The sequence below is a fragment of the Eretmochelys imbricata genome, chromosome 13 (assembly GCF_965152235.1).
Source record: "Eretmochelys imbricata isolate rEreImb1 chromosome 13, rEreImb1.hap1, whole genome shotgun sequence".
Lineage (NCBI taxonomy): Eukaryota > Metazoa > Chordata > Testudines > Cheloniidae > Eretmochelys > Eretmochelys imbricata.
The window spans coordinates 13,020,838-13,037,267 of record NC_135584.1 but is presented as its reverse complement, the minus strand read 5'-3'; the positions used below and the strand labels follow the sequence as shown (position 1 = coordinate 13,037,267).

At 37.7% G+C, this 16,430-nt stretch overlaps 2 protein-coding genes across 3 annotated transcripts in view; one reads left to right on the top strand and one right to left on the bottom strand.

Moving 5' to 3' along the window:
- RTF2 (replication termination factor 2) overlaps positions 1-16,430 on the top strand; it is a 52,937-nt gene that overhangs the window by 16,039 nt on the left and 20,468 nt on the right. The window lies entirely within an intron of this gene.
- Positions 3,331-12,477, bottom strand: LOC144273514 (putative beta-1,3-galactosyl-O-glycosyl-glycoprotein beta-1,6-N-acetylglucosaminyltransferase 7). The gene is made up of 5 exons (XM_077832136.1): positions 12,309-12,477; positions 8,484-8,542; positions 6,683-7,717; positions 6,084-6,179; positions 3,331-5,014 (listed from the first exon to the last, which is right to left on the bottom strand). The coding sequence occupies exons 3-5, from the start codon at positions 7,656-7,658 to the stop codon at positions 4,788-4,790; spliced, it is 1,299 nt and encodes a 432-aa protein (XP_077688262.1). The 5' UTR covers positions 7,659-7,717; positions 8,484-8,542; positions 12,309-12,477; the 3' UTR covers positions 3,331-4,787.

Here is a 16,430-nt window from a genome sequence, read left to right as displayed (position 1 = left end):
CCCTGGGGGGAGGCTCCTGCGGGTTTGGGCAGCATACGGAGCCGCTGCTGGAAGTGCCAGCCGCTTCTGGGAGCGGCGGGGTACCAGGGACCCTGCCTTTAACCCCTCTGCCCAGGAGCTGCCCAAGGTAAGTGACCCCTGGCTGGAGCTTGCACCCCACACCCCCTTCTGCATCCCAACCTCCTGCCCCAGGCTCAGCCCAGAGCCCTGCCCCCACACTTCAAACCCCTTGGCCCCACCTCCCAGCCCAGAGCCCACACCCCCTCCCACACACCAACCCTCTGTACAAGCCCGGTGAAAGTGAGGGTGGGGGAGAACGAGAGACTAAGGGATGGGGGGATGGAGTGAGGGGAGCCTCAGGGAAGAGACGGAGCAAGGGTGTTTAGGTTTCTGTGATCAAACAGTTGGCAACCGTAGGCCAGGCCATGGTCAAAAGTGAAATCAAGATTCTTAACTTGGTTATACCCCTCTGAATAACAAGTGGGAGGAGCAAATGGAGATGTGAGCCACCTCAGGCAGGCAATCACAACTTCATCAAGCACTCAGTAGGAAGGCTGTAATGCATACAGTTGGCAATATTATTCAAGCATTCCTGCAGAGCAAAGACTGAACTTGAAGGGACCAAGGGGATTAATATGTATATTGGACAGGATGGGAGAGTGGGCAGAACCTTGAACAATGTACTTCTGTTCCATTGATTTGATAAATTAGCGAAATACAAGTTTCATTATGTTCTTCAAAACCATATTTAAGATTCTATTTTTATCCTTGCAATATATAACAGGCTCTCTGATACCAGGGTCATCTTTTTAAATATAACATTTATCATAAGCTGTGGTAAGGTAAATGTGAATAAATAGAAGGTGGTGGTTTTATATGCCATCTTTTGCATTTCTTTAACATTTTATTTTGAAAATGTTTCATTTTCAACAAATTTTAATACACTCTTGATATAGTACTTTATTTGAAATAATGCCTTTTAAACATACACAAATATGCTTATCTTGAAAACACAGCTGTTGCACATGTGCAACAACTTTCAGAAGTGTTTCAAATGCCTTTCATCCATAGAATCAGTGCATCTCTGATACATTATACAGCATACTGTTTCCTTGTACATAATAAGATTGAAATGATAGATTGAAGTTTATTGAGTCAACAGTTTTTAAAAGTCAGTAAATGCAGATTGACATGAGACTAAACAACCCTGAACAATTTGCTGGTAAAAAACAATAATGTGCATTTAATAAATTTCCGTAAATATATGTTAATGCTGTTCTCAGCTCCCAGTCACATTAATGACTTGTTTTAAAATTGTGGTTGAAAACACTCAGTTAAAATACTGTTAAGGCTTTTACTTTAACGAGATTGTGCCAATTGAGAGTTAGGGATGAAATGTTTTTTTTTTAGACTGCCCCATTGTGTCGACATTAGATGACTTCTTGCCCTCCCTCCCAATTTTTTTATATGGAGAATTTTGCATTTAAACTATATAAAATATAGAAGAGCCATTTAAGGAAGGATCAGGCTTGACTCTGAACTTCTTGGCTTGCCCATTCTTAAATCGTACCTTAATACTATTTTAACGAGGCTTTTTTATGTACATATGTCAGCTGTAAACTAAATCTTTTTTCTCTGTTTTATTCTGTTAGGGCCAGATTCTGCTATCCATACACATGTTAATTGATTCCTTGCTACACAAGTAAACCACTAATTTAATTAATTATGGAGAAAGATATTTCTCATTGTGAATAAGGATGGCAGATTGGGTTGTTAACTTGCAAGCTATGCACTGTGAGTCCTTTATAGTGGCTCTAATAACAAAATGATTGTGATCATTACATTTTATTTTCTAAAACTTTGTGCAGAGCAGATAAATACACCTAATGTTTTATAATGGTATTTAAAGAGATGGTTCAAAGCTAATTTTGTTATGACTGATGCACGTGACAAAAATCCCTAGTTTTCAATCAGTCTAAACAAAGTGAAAAATGTTCTTCTATTGAATTTTCTTGAGAAAAGGCATTTGCTAGTTTATCCTGTGATTCTAAACCATGAAATTCATAAGATTTATGCTGCAATGTATTTTTAAATAACTAAGTTGTATTCTGATCTTTTTTTTATGCCATGGATAATTATGGAGGCAGAGTTTGAATTTCTTGATTTGCTAAATAAATAGGGAAACAGACGCTCAGTGCTTATGTTAAAGTTCTTTTCAAATAAACCATGCTGCCAAGAAACCATTCAATAGTATGGCTCAGCTCCAAACTCAACCTCAGGAAGGGAAATCACTGTGGCCTTAGGTAAGTCACTTACCCTCTCTGTGGCTCAGTTTTTGCATCTGGAAAGGGGGGAATAATACTTTGCTACCTCACAGGTATAGGTCTGACTTGACATGAGTAATTGGACATGCGTGAGGCCTTATTTGTTGAGAGGCAGGATTAGGGAGGTAAATGGATCATCAAGCTAGAAACAGAATGTCTGGACACCCAGGGAACCATTTACAATGGACAAGGTCATAATGGATAAGGTAAGCCTGGAATATAAAATGAGGTAAAAAGTCAGTAGTGTTTGGACAGTGCATGCTGTATAGGGGTTTGTTCTTTCAAAGTCACAGAGCCAACCCCAAAATGTATGATGCAGTGCAAATGGGTAAATTTAAATAAAAGAAGAGGTATGCTGGGTAACTTTGGATGTGTGCCATATATCCACCCCTGACACTTGAGTCTGATCAACTCAGTGCAACTTTGCTGTATGCCTGACAAAGGAAGCTAAGTGACGAGACTGGAGTTGAACTGAGTTCTTGGGGGAACCCCAAAATAGTCGTGCCATAACTTGGATCCGCTCGTCTAGAGTATGTAATGTATACACCCCTTAGTGTGGGGGTCATAAGCTAGCATTTAGGGAAATGGCATTAAAAGGGTTTCAGAATTTAAATATGAAGAAATTAGTACCATGCTAGAGAATGGGTTAAATTTAAGGCAGCCCCTATAAACTCCCCAGAGAAATAATATGGGGAGACTGAGACGAGTGAAAAAGGAACTCCAGAGAGTGGTATCAGATGATTTTAAAAGTGCTTGGCAAAGCATGGCAGAAGTCCATTAAATACCATACATAAATAAATAGCAGAGCACAGCAAAGGTCTATTGAATGCCTCTAAAATTTTCAAGAAGCAGGACCCATTGGCAGCCATAGAAAAAAAATAGTATCTAGATGGAAGTCTCTAGATGTGCAATGTGTAAATAATAGTATGTATTTTATTAGGTCAAAGTTCACTTCTAGGTAATATAGGAGTGTATTTGGGGTCATGGGACTGAGGTGCCACTGCACACATTTTTTTCCACACACCCAAACAGACTTGTGCCCCATACTCCTGGTCATTTCAGTGCAGGATTGAGGTAAGGCCTGCCAGGAGGGGCTTAAGGAGAGAAGAACTGCTTTGTTCCCCAGAACTAGTAGAGGAGTCCCAAGAAGTGAAGACAAGTCCTTGCCCAAAACTATGTGGAATCCTTGCGCTACTGCCTGTTTGTTGGTTGTTCATAGGGTCTGGATGGGGACTCCACCTTCCAGATGCAGAACAGTGCTTCCTTTAGTCCACAAATGGATTTGGAGGTGGTGTGCATGTCCATATGTGGCTAGATATTCTCTGAACTCTACAGCTATGTTTAGGTGTTGGAAAGAATTGGGCTGCCTGCATATATCTGCAGGCACATACCCTGTGGAATGGAAGTATGGGCCTGTTGCCCAGTTTTCAGTTGCTCCCAAACCCCAGGTACTGTTTGTACCTTCTTGCCCTGTCCCTGCTCCCATTGTTTTCCAGTTCCATTCAGAGATCTCAGGAAAAGAGTGCACCCCCAGCTCCAAACTCAACTAACAGCAGTTCTGCTACTGATAAATACCCTCCAGTGAAAAATATGCATGTAAGCTTCCACCAGAGCAGTGCATAAGTGATGTTGCCATGCTAGTGCATGAGCCAGGAAGTGCAACGGGCCATCAACAAAACAGTGGAATTGACTATATACAAAGTGCTGACAAATACACAAAATAAACTGAGAAAATAGCACGTGTGTGTATGTATATGTATACATATCACTTGACACTTGACTTTCAGTTTTAGAAATTTAGGCGTTACTTGTAACTCTTAGGTTAAAAAAACAACTCCGTGAATGTTTTCAACCTACACTGTCCCTTTAAGACTACTGTACATAATCATCTCCCTTGATTCAAAATAAGTTACTTACTAGATATAGTTAGAGACCACTTTAACTTTGAACAAAGACAAAATATTAAGATTTTAGTCTGTGCTTCTTATTTTCTGTTTCAGCAACTTGAATGGTGCTTTCTTCAGGGACATATAGAACAATGATTTCCCCATTGAATGAATCATTTTAAGAAGTAGCTTGAATTTTCTGCTTCTCTTTGATAAGTCTCATATGTAATCATATGGTAGTTTATTCAGGTATAAGGGGAAAAGCCACTTCTTCCCTTATTAAAAATTTGTCTTCTGATCTTTTTGTCCATATTCTTCAGAACTTTCTCAAAAGAAGTCTGTACTGAAGTAATAGTGGTTGTACTCTACTCAGTAATTAAGAGTTTCTTAACACGGTTAGGAACTTTCTTACAGTTTGTAGTTCCCAGAGATGGTAGTTGGTGAACAACAGAACAGGAGCTGGATTGATATCACCTTCCCTAAATATAATTTACATAGAGAACTCTGCACTTGTTAAAAGACATGTTGTTAATTTCTTCCCATTCTTTCCCCTCAATATTTTAGATGTTCAGTAGGCTCAGACATTCAACTTCATGTTAAAATAGTTACTTTCCTGAAAATGCCAGTGGGCTTCTAGTGGGACTTCAGCTTGCTGCAGTACTTTAAGCCTATAGCGTCTCTCTAGGCAGTCTATAACAAGTGGATATGTTGTAGGCTCAAACTTGTTGGCAAATAAATTAGGTGATTCAATGATCCACTGTAAATCTCCCAGTCCATAGACACAAATATCTCGGATGTAATGACCTGCAAAGACAAAATGTAAATATATTAACAATTCCCAGCTGACTGAAATGCAGAAGATACACAAATGGGGAATAGTGAATTAGATATTTTTTAAAATACTTTAAGGTGCTACTAACATAAAGGACAAATAGATATATCTGCTTATGAAGCATGGTTCAAGTAAATCTAAAGAATATTACTGTTTAGTTACTTATGAAAACAAGGGGCTACATACTGTTATTGATTTTAGGCAAAGGGGTGTACATTGTACTCAGACTTGCTGCTTCAGTGACACATTGCAGTGCTTCATGTTGCTCACTTGACCTGTTGGTGGTCTGATTCCATGCTCTCCTCTGGGATACAACAATCCATTCTTCTTGGTTTATCCTGTACCTAAATTTCCTGTATGCTTAGTTTATGGCAGTTGCAGGTTTAAATGAAAGTGGGTGATTGAATACTCAACCAGGGTCAAACTGCTCTTTAGACATCACTATATTTCTGCATTTTTGCCTATTTTTCTGGACTGCACATAGGCCAACCCTGAGTTACCTTATGGGCACATGCACACTCACTCGTTCAACATGCATATTTGTCAAATGGATGACAAGTAAATCTGTTCTTCTGTTTAAGACTGGAGCTACTAAGGTTAGTGCACTGGATACACGTTCATTTAATAGGTGGGAATTATGTGAGTGTGCAGTGGCTTGTAAAAACACTAGTTTAAGATTTAATGCTACTGAAACGTAAAATGTGTGGAACTCTGTCATTAACTCACTTAATTATAGAAATATCTTCTTAGTTGGGGGTTAAAAGAACAGTTTACTAAATAGGTACTGTAACAGTCTGCAGTATTCTAAGATATCGAAAGATAGTTGGACTGGGTATAAGAGAGTAATTTAGTATGGTTGCTTTTATTTGATAGTTTAAAAATAAAATATCCATGACTGAGACATTTCATGGATAGTTATGAAACATAAGAATTATGCTGCAATGGATGTTAGAGCAAGTGCATCAATTTATCTGATAGTGGTATTTCATAAATACAATATGTTTTGAAAGGGCCTAGTTCTGTTTTCAGTTATCACATTACCTTTGCAGCCATTATGTGCAACTCCTTCTTGATCTTTCCATTTAATAGCTCGTATATTTCCTTCCCACTGTGCATTTGGTGTAGCAGCTGGAGCATCTAAAAAAAAAAAAAAACCAAAGCCAAACAGAGTTTTGTGGGTTTTTGATTTTTTTCCTATGTAACACAAATAATTTAGATTCTTTGAAGCAGTCTTTTAAAAGTATTGCCTTATTGTTTCTTCATTTTACCAATATTAAAAATAACAGAAAATGGAAGTATCTAATAGGTTTGCCCAATTTATTACTCGATTAGAACAAGTCATTAATAGATGGGGGGTAGGGGACATGCATAAAAGCTGCATTTTTCTAGCCCAGTGACTAGTGGTCTGCACTGCCATTTGTGAGACTTGTTTTACTTCAAGATTCCATCTTTTATTTCCCAAACCATCAGGGATGTGGACACTGCAGTACATCCACTGAGGATGCAGGAAATAACCTCTGCAGGTGATATACAATGGCACCACTGGGTTCCAAAGGGAACCTCATCACCCTCCTGGGGTGAAATGTCATAATAATGTGGGACAAGGAGGCAATTCATGGTATAAATAACATGCGTCTTACCACTTAAACGATTCAGTGTGACCCAGTAGTGCTCATCTGGACTGTATGTGTCTTTTGACCATTCAAGCAAATCTTTTGCACGTACGTCAGTCAGTGTAAACTCCACAAACTTTCTAGTGAGTACATAGTAAGCAGTACCAAAATATATAGTTAAGTTATGTGGAGGATCATCTTTCTTATTCTTGGTTGGATACACGTAGGATGTTCCTGAATGTACATATTCTTTGTAACTAAGATGCGTCCTATGTCTCATATGAGGAGGTTGGACCACCCCAGGAGTCATATTTTTATCATTCCATTTACTTTTGATGTACTGTATAATTTCTTTGTTGGTTTTGATGGGATAATCCTGGCCACACAAATTAATAACATAATTCCATTGAGTTTTAGCATTAACTAAATCCTTCATACAATTAATATCAGCTTGTAATCTTGAAAATCCTGCATAAACAACATTTTCTCTTTTTGATGAAATAAAAATGTTTTCAAAGCAGTTAACTAGTGTTTGCACTGCGATTTTATAATACCGTGGTGACTTTTCATCTATGTGTATGCAGTATACATTCTGAGGCAGATAAATGGCTCTGAGTAGCTTCACAAACATTTCTAACTCCTTATGAATTGTGATGATATATGCCAAGGAGAAGTTTCCTTCTTCTTCAGACAGTGGTCTTGTTATAAAATGCAGAGTCTTCAAGACTGTAGAGCAATTGCATGGAGTCCGTATGCAGTCAGGCATTTCAGGTTGGTGAATCATCTGACAAAAATTTCCAATTTGAGGTGCTGCACTTTTCCCCTCAAAAAGCGCTGAACAAAGCTCATCTGGATAAACACCACATTCTGCTGTATCTGGGAAGGATTTTTGTTCACTTGGTTCTTTAGAAAATGTGTTTCTTACATAGATAAAAGTGAAGATGAAAATACAGAGTCCAATGCACATTAAAAATCCTGATTTTGTTGCATCAAGTTGGTTCATTTTTTGCTCTCTAGAAACTTTCTTCTGACCATAGTTCAATTAAACATACTTCAAATTACCTAAAAGGGGGGGAAAATAGTGTTTTAATTCCTTTAACCTGTTAAAGGAATTGTGCATTTGTAGATGCAGAAATTGTATTCTTAGTATTGCATAGAAGTGCTAAATTTCACAAGCACCAATATGGGAAGGCAGTTAGGAATAAGTGTCACATTTTAAAATAAACTTTAACTTTGTTTCCCCCACCCTGTGTTCATCCTTATTGACAACAAGGAGCTGAACATATCCGCTGTTGCATTTTCCATAGATTCCAATTATTATTTACATTAGCTGTATTTTTGTTTTTTCTTCTGTCAGCCCAAGAGTTATTTAATATTTTAGTCTTTTTTTAAGCTGTTATTAAATGGATGCTCCTCTGACAGGAGTAGATAGGACATACCAGATATGATTTGACAATACTAAAGCTTCACATCTCTCTCTGTGATATGTTTTAGCTGTAGAAAAACTACTAAAATAAGAGCCAAAGATCACAGTATGATCCACAAAGGTATCTCTATAGTTTGTTTGTTACCATCATTATAATAAAAAGTGAGCCATGGTTCATTTGTTTTTTGTCTGTAACGTCTTTTAAATTAGTGCTTTTGAATACAAAACTTAAAACCACAATGCATTTTCTTGTTTTTAGCTTACTTAAACCTATCCTTAAAAGACAATAGCTGTAATTTACTTTCTAATATGTATAGATCAGTCAATTCAGTTCTGTTACAGCAAAACGGTTTAGAATTTCATGTTGTATATGTGAAAATATATATATATATTTACAGATACCTCAGATCATAAGCATGACACTACAGCAGTCCAGTCTCCCAAAGTCATTAATCCTTATCCTTGAAGTATTTGGCATAGGATATATAGAAAAGAAAAGACTGTCAATTTCACTGAATCTCATCTGATAAATATTATTTTAGGACTTTTAAGTTTTACATGTAATTGTGAAGACCATTCATGCTTTCTACTGCTTTATGTAATACTTTTTTTAACCTTTATTTAAGTTAACTGCTTGTAGCAAAATATTGATATTTCACACATAAATATAGCATATTTTGCATCTGTCATCACTTGATATCAGAATTTTTCATTAGAATCTCATGAACAAAGAAAATCAATGCAGTTTATTAACCTAGATCTTTCCATAGCTCTCTTGCAATCTTAAGATTCATGCTTTTGTTAAAACAAAAGTTTCTCATGTCTTTCAAATAGGACAAATAAAGTAATGTTGTTTTCTAGCTTCTAAAGCATTACACACAGAGGATAACACAACTCAACACAAATCAAAGTCGAAAATTGGAGATCTTCTATAACATATAATCTTTAAATCTTATTAGACTTTTGGCAAATAATGTATTTATCATATTGTCCTTACTAAAGAGCTCAGGATTTCAAGCTGGAAGAATGTCTTATTTTTCCCCTTCAGCACATTAATCCATTTTCTGGAACACTAGACGGAAGATTCATCCATTTTGCTTTATGCCCTAACTGTGCGTCAGTCAGCAGTACTCTTCAGTATGCACTGAACACGCAGGCCTAAGAACAACATCAGGAAATCAGGTCCCAGAAGAATATTTTCTTAGTGGCTCATAAGGGATATGTTTACTTTGTAAACATATATATGCAAGCATGATTTTAAGTGAGCCCATTACATCTCTTGAAGCTGAACAATTCAGCACTCACACCAGCATCAACCTTTTCATGTTGTAGAGAAAGCAAGACGAGAAGAATGTCTTTGAAAGATAGACACAAGTGTTTTCACAGCAGAAATGAAACGTGACAGGCACTGGAAGTGTAGCCTGCTGCCAACTGACTAACAGATCCAAGAATGGGTTAGTATAATGGACATTATGTACCCAGTAGAAGGGGTTACGGGGTGGAGGGTTTGTTATAGTAGGGTGGCATTGGCTTTGTCTTAGAGCCAGAAAAACTGTTTTATAATGAGTGAATTATTAAAAAGAACAAAGAAGTAACTCTGAATCAGTGAATGGTGGGATCTCTAGGGCATGTGTCACATGGGACATTCACTGTGCTGGACATCAGCATAAGTATTGCATTGAAGGACAGAAAATGCAAAGTTATTAAACGATATTGAAAATCCACTAGCATATACATTTTTATAGGACTGCTATCTATATGCTTTAGAACCAGCTTAGGAAATGCAACATCTCTGTAGGAGGTGGAATTTTTTTCTTAATGGATAGATTTAAAAACTGAGGAGTTACTGAGAAATCAAATTATAGTCTGTTTATTATTACTTATATTTAAACTGACTTTAAAACAGTCAAACCTATAAATAGCATCCTCTAGGGGGTTTTGCATGAGATTATTAGGACTTGTCTTGGGTTTTTCTATAGTGCTTAGCACTGTAGTAGCTAAGCATTATAAAAAGTTTTGGTTTTTGTATAGTATCATAAATATATACAGCACTTCACAAACATGTAAGAAGAGAAGATTCCTTCCCCAGTATATATTTCTTAGACATTTTAGGAATATGCATAATATTTTAATTCCAAATGTAAAAAATAAACAAATGGTGAAAAATCCACTTTAACATTTTTTCATGGAAATATTCGTAATCTGTTTTATTTATTGTAGCACTAACTGGCCTCAGTCAGGATTGGGAACCTAGTGTGCTAGGTACTGCACAGAGCAAAAAAAGTCCTAGGCCGCAGAGTTTACAGTCTAAGAAAGATAAAATGCATGGAAGGATTGAGAGTAGGAAGGACACAAGAGAACAGTAACAAGAATATACATAAGTTTTACATAGGATATATAAATATCAGAAGTCTCTGCTAACAATCTACCTAGATGTCTGTAACTTGACAGTGTCCCCTTAGTGAAGGTGACTGTATTTAGTTTAAAATTATAGTGATGGTGTCAGTGGTTTATTTTCACTATAATCTCATTTTTCTTGTGCCAGTTGTTACTTAATTTTTTTGAAGGTACTGCAAACTTTCTTCAGTATGCTTACATTTAAAGGCAAGTAGAGCATTATGGTCAGGTTGAAATTCCCTCCTTTCTGCACAAGGCTTGAATAGGCAAGCTTTCTGTGGAAATACAGAATTCCAGGTCACCCATCATGAGGCCATGGGGCTAAAACACAAGCCCTCCACAGTCACTATACCAGCCTGAAAGCTGGAAAAACAGCTGTTGCTCTTTCTATGCTTCTCAATGGGAAGTTTGGGCCACTGGATATATGAATATCCTGTAGCCCCTATCTGACCTTCCAGGCAATATATTGAGCCAATATGGAGAGCCTCCTGCAAAGCCATTCTGCCCATACCTCCATCTGCCCTCAAAGGGGCAGTGTGTGTGGAGGACCTTTGCTCAAGCCCTCTGTACCTGGGTGAACTTGAATTTGCATATACTAAAACAAAAATATCTACAAGTATCATCATAAGCAAAGAGTTATTATGGTTATATACCTGATACTCAGAGTAGTTTGTTACGTTATGGCCAGTACTTTCAAACTTAGGTACCTATGTGTCTTGATTCAGAGGTGCTGAAGTCAATGATTATTTTGGGTGCTTGGCACCTCTGTTTGGTATAAATTTTAGGTGCTGAATTCAGGCACTCAATTGAAAATTTTGGTTAATATGTTAAAATTCCAAGGTTTGTATGTGGTGACTTTTCTGGATTGTATGTGTGTGGGGGAGAGGGGGAACTATTGGTAGCATGCCACATCACTGTATCCCTAAATCAGCTACTGCATATGCACTTGTGTATTTCTTTGAAGTTAAAGTTAAACTTTTTAGTTCACACATCTTCATAATTCAGTGAATCTAATGCCTTTAGAAGAGAAAATATTATAAAGAAAGCAAGGGGTTAAAAAGCACTTAACCTGAGTACATATATATATTAAAAAAACCTTTGAAATGAAGCTTATCATCTGATTAGAGAGAGAGTTATACAACAGATGGTGGTAGAATTATATAGGGAAGTAAGCAATAAAATTCTAGAAAATGTTAAAGTCTAAGCCTGCATTCTGAAAGAAAGTAATAGTAGTGAATGTCGCTTTATTATATCCTTACTACTTATGACTTTTTTTTAAAATAAATTGTTTTGAAACATCTTCTGTTCTGGAACTTATCCTCAAATGAGGTAAATGAAAATTTTGCTAGATTGGACCCCAAATAAATACTTTCTTTGAAATTAAAATCCTTTTGACGCTAAAAAGTTGAATACTGGATCCGTACTGCCTAGAACATCAAAATGGTTTATGAAGACTAATATATTAGCTGTTATCTTCGTTTGTTTACTGCACAAAATTTTTGAGCACTGCAGTTTAATGCAAATGCTAATACAAAAGCTATAAAACACTGGGTTACGCAGTTGTAAGAAAATGAGTTGTTTGCTAGAAACCTTAAATTGCAGTTACAAGATCTTGAATTTTATGAAGACTTTAAAGCTTTGATTTGTACATATAATAATCTTTCTTCGTAAACATACATAACAGGAACTGTATTTTTCAGACAAACAATATATTGAAAAACACTTTTAAAACTAAGTGTAATGCTTTGGTCAAAATTAAAGCATTCTTTATAGTTCTCTTAAGGGATGTAGCAATAAATAAATCTTAAAACCCAGCTTATGGAAACTCACCTTGTACAAGAGAAGCCAGATATTTGCAGCAGAATTTAATAAAGAAATCCCATGTGTAATCCATTGTCCTTCGTGGAAAATTCAGGCTAAGTCCTTCATTTTGTTCCTTATGTCGACATGTCATGTGAAATCAGTTAAATATTAACATGAAATGATTTCCTGGTTAGTTCACTTAACTGCATAATATTTGTTCTGCAGTAGTCCCTTTAATATTCAGAAGCAGCAATGTCCTCTAACGTAATAATGAAAGGAAGCTTGAGCTTCTCTGGTTTGGTTTTGTCATTGCTCTGACGCAGCCTTTTAAGGAAGTAAAAATCAGTCTGAGATCTGTAGAAACTACATTGTAGCTGATTATAAATAGTATTGCTGTGGCTTTAACCTCTGGGTTGCTATCACAGCACTGTGAATGATGTGGAAAAAACCTTATCGTCTCTTAACTCTTTGTCTGCTGAAACTTTCCAATTTAAGCAGACAACTGAGTATAATGGAGGGGTGTGTTTGGATTTCCATAGCAGCTTGAAGTTTAAAAACAAAACAAAAATCCTAGAAGAGACACTTGCCTTTCTCTGCATTCTCCTAATCTAAATATTTCTCTTCTGCTTTTATAAAATGTAACACTTGTTACATAAGTAAAAAGATAATAGATAAGCCCAGTAGGGGCTGAGGAGCTTTTGGGTATGAGAACTACCTTGAGAGAGAGAAATACTTTGTGTTTTGTGTATTTGCCGTCTAAAAATAGTATGTGTGAGTAGGTCTACAGCTGCACTTTTGTCACTTTGATTGAACAAAAAGTCTGTTGGTCAGAAATAAGTACAGAGATGGCCTAGAAATATCTTAAGGAATTGCTGCAGGCCCTCCAAAAATGAAAGTTGCTGACTTCAAAGGAAGCTCTGTATACAGAAAGAAAAGGAGGACTTGTGGCACCTTAGAGACTAACCAATTTATTTGAGCATAAGCTTTCGTGAGCTACAGCTCACTTCATCGGATGCATACTGTATACAGAGTTGCAGCATAGAGCCCTTAATAACCAATAGCACTATTGTTTTAGATGCTGTAATGTGTTAATTATCACATCTCTGCAGTGAATATTGTTATGTGCTGGATGACCGTTCCTTTCATAACTAAAATAAGGTTGATATTTTATCTCTATTTCATTTGCATAGGGCTTCATGGATCCTATGGAAATGAACTGCAGAATTCAGATAGTATCCTAAATCATGTTTCTGTCATTTGTTTTTACTGTTTCTCTTGTTGCCCCCCCAAAAAATATAATCATTTTGCCACCCAGTTAATTTTGCTGAACAACCTCCTTGATGAACAGTTTGGAAGAATTATGTGTTAAGACTTTTGTGGGGTATTTAGTCCTGTACATGATATAAATGACAGATGTCAGCCTCCTTGAGAGACTCTCTGGCAATCAGTCTTGCCAAGGCTTCTGGTCTTTGAAGTACTGTTTTGTATTGACCTAGAATTGAAGGCTGTGCACCCTGTGCAGAGCTGGGGGGCTCCTTTGCAAGAACGACACATGTTGTCTCTCTCACAATACAGACGACATTCAGGCAGACTGGGTCAGCACAGTATTCTTGGAGGGAGTGTTCCACTGGTTGTCACTGTTGGGTGGTCTGTTTAGTCATAGGATTGACTAGTGAAGAAGACCACTCCAAAGAAAATGTTTCCCCCTAGAAGTTTGTTCAGCAGTAAGAAGTTAATCTTATCCAAATATATTTTCAGCTTTCAGCAAAGAGCTTGTACTTAGAATTAATTTGGAGGCCACTTCACCCATCTGAGGGCCTGTACAGAAAAGTGACTATCTACTCCTGCATGACTTTGGGTTACTGCAGAACTTGAAAAATTTATCAGGCACTTATCAGCTAGCAGCTTACTGGCCAAAGGGGCCAATAAAAAATGTGAGGAAATGGGGATCCACCAGGCAGATCCAAGAACAATATCCTAGTGAGAAACACAACCTACTTTTTCCCAGCTGCCACGAAGAGGAAGATGCTGGGATTCTTACAAGGGTGTTGTCCGCAGACTATTCTTGAGGATCTCTTTTGCATCAGCCTCTGACAAATCTGAAGCCTCTGCTCTTCCCCAATTGCTGTTTTCTTGCTCCTCTCCCTCATTCTCCCCCACACACAAACACAAAATACATCATGAAGGTCTGTGAGCAAGGATTGACTACTGTGCCACTCCTCTTGACTCCTTCAAAAGTTGGGGGAAGGAATTCATAGAATCATAGAATATAAGTATTGGAAGAGACCTCAGGAAGTCATCTAGTCCAATCCCCTGCCCAAAGCAGGACCAACACCAACTAAATCATCCCAGACAGGGCTTTGTCAAACCAGGCCTTAAAAAACTTTAAGGATGGAGATCCCACTACCTCCCTAGGTAATCCATTCCAGTGCTTCACCACCCTCCTAGTGAAATAGTGTTTCCTAATATTCAACCTAGACCTCCCCCACTGCAACTTGAGACCATTGCTTCTTGTTCTGTCATCTGCCACCATTGAGAACAGCCTAGCTCCATCCTCTTTGGAACCCCCCTTCAGGTAGTTGAAGGCTCCTATCAAATCCCCCCTCATTCTTTTCTGCAGACTAAATAACCCTGAGGAGTTCCCTCAGCCTCTCCTTGTAAATCATGTGCCCCAGCTCCCTAATCATTTTAATTGCCCTCCGCTGGACTCTCTCCAATTTGTCCACATCCTGTCTGTTGTGGGGGCACCAAAACTGGACGCAATACTCCAGTTGTAGCCTCACCAGTGCCGAATAGAGGGGAATGATCACTTCCCTCTATCTGCTGGCAATGCTTCTACTAATACAGCGCAATATGCCGTTGGTCTTCTTGGCAATGAGGGCACACTGCTGACTGATATCCAGCTTCTCATCCACTGTAATCCCCAGGTCCTGTTCTGCGGAACTGCTGCTCAGCCAGTCGGTCCCCAGCCTGTAGCAGGGCATGGGATTCTTCCTTCCTAAGTGCAGGACTCTGCATTTATCCTTGCTGAACATCATCAGATTTATTTTGGCCCAATCCTCCAATTTGTCGAGGTCACTCTGGACCTTATCCCTACCCTCCAGCATATCTGCCTCTCCCGCCAGTGTAGTGTCATCTGCGAACTTGCTGAGGGTGCAATCCATCCCATCATCCAGATCATTGGTAAAGATGTTGAACAAAACCAGCCCCAAGACCAACCCCTGGGGCACTCCACTTGATACCGGCTGCCAAGTAGACATCAAGCCATTGATCACTGCCCGTTGAGCCCGACAATCTCGCCAGCTTTCTATCCACCTTTTAGTCCATTCATCCAATCCATACTCTTTTAACTTGCTGGCAAGAATACTGTGGGAGACTGTATTAAAAGCTTTGCTAAAGTCAAGATATTGTATAAAGCTAAAATTATTAATAGGTATAAAAGGTACATTTGTACCTATTATTATTACCATAGCTCTTAGGAGCCCCAGTCTTAGACCAGGACTCTGCTGTGCTAGCCACTGTACAAACACAGAACAAGAAGGTGATTTTTACCTAAAAAAGCATATAGTCTAAGTAGTTGAGGTACAAACCCTGATTTTGTTATGTGGCAGGAAGAGAAGATTTTTAGTATAATGAAAACTTGTTAAAAATATTGGTACTAAAAAGGCTTTTTTCTTATGTAATTTTTTTCATATCAATGCAATCATCTCAATTCTAATTTTAAAAGATTTTCATTTATTCTAAAAGCTATTCTTTTTATACTTTAAGTTCTGACTACCTACTGAAATCAGAGTGTGTGTGTGTAGCTAGTTTTATCTTCTGTACCTATTGAACAATTATTTGAATTGTATAGGTATTAGACCTTCAGAATCTGAAATTACCATTTTTGTAGTAAAGCGTGTGTATGTGTATCTATCTACATATCTGTAAAGTCAGATTCTGAAGGCTTTTGGATGCCTATTGCTCCCACAGTTGAAATAATTGTTTAATGTAACCATCTTAGATTAGGTAACTTCAAATATACAGTTTGACTAAAGAAATTTAGACACATTTTATAATTAGAGTACTTACAGAAAAGGAACACAAATTGTGAGCAACTGAACTGAAACATTGCTCATTCTCGTGCCTATTTCCTGCTTGTATTCAGTG

Excerpts from the sequence above, each read along its gene's own strand:
- LOC144273514 (XM_077832136.1), bottom strand. The coding sequence starts at position 7,658 with ATGAACCAACTTGATGCAACAAAATCAGGATTTTTAATGTGCATTGGA. Across the intron at positions 6,180-6,682 it reads CACACTGAATCGTTTAAGTG|ATGCTCCAGCTGCTACACCA; the intron begins GTAAGACGCATG and ends TTTTTTTTTTAG. Across the intron at positions 5,015-6,083 it reads TGCACATAATGGCTGCAAAG|GTCATTACATCCGAGATATT; the intron begins GTAATGTGATAA and ends TTGTCTTTGCAG.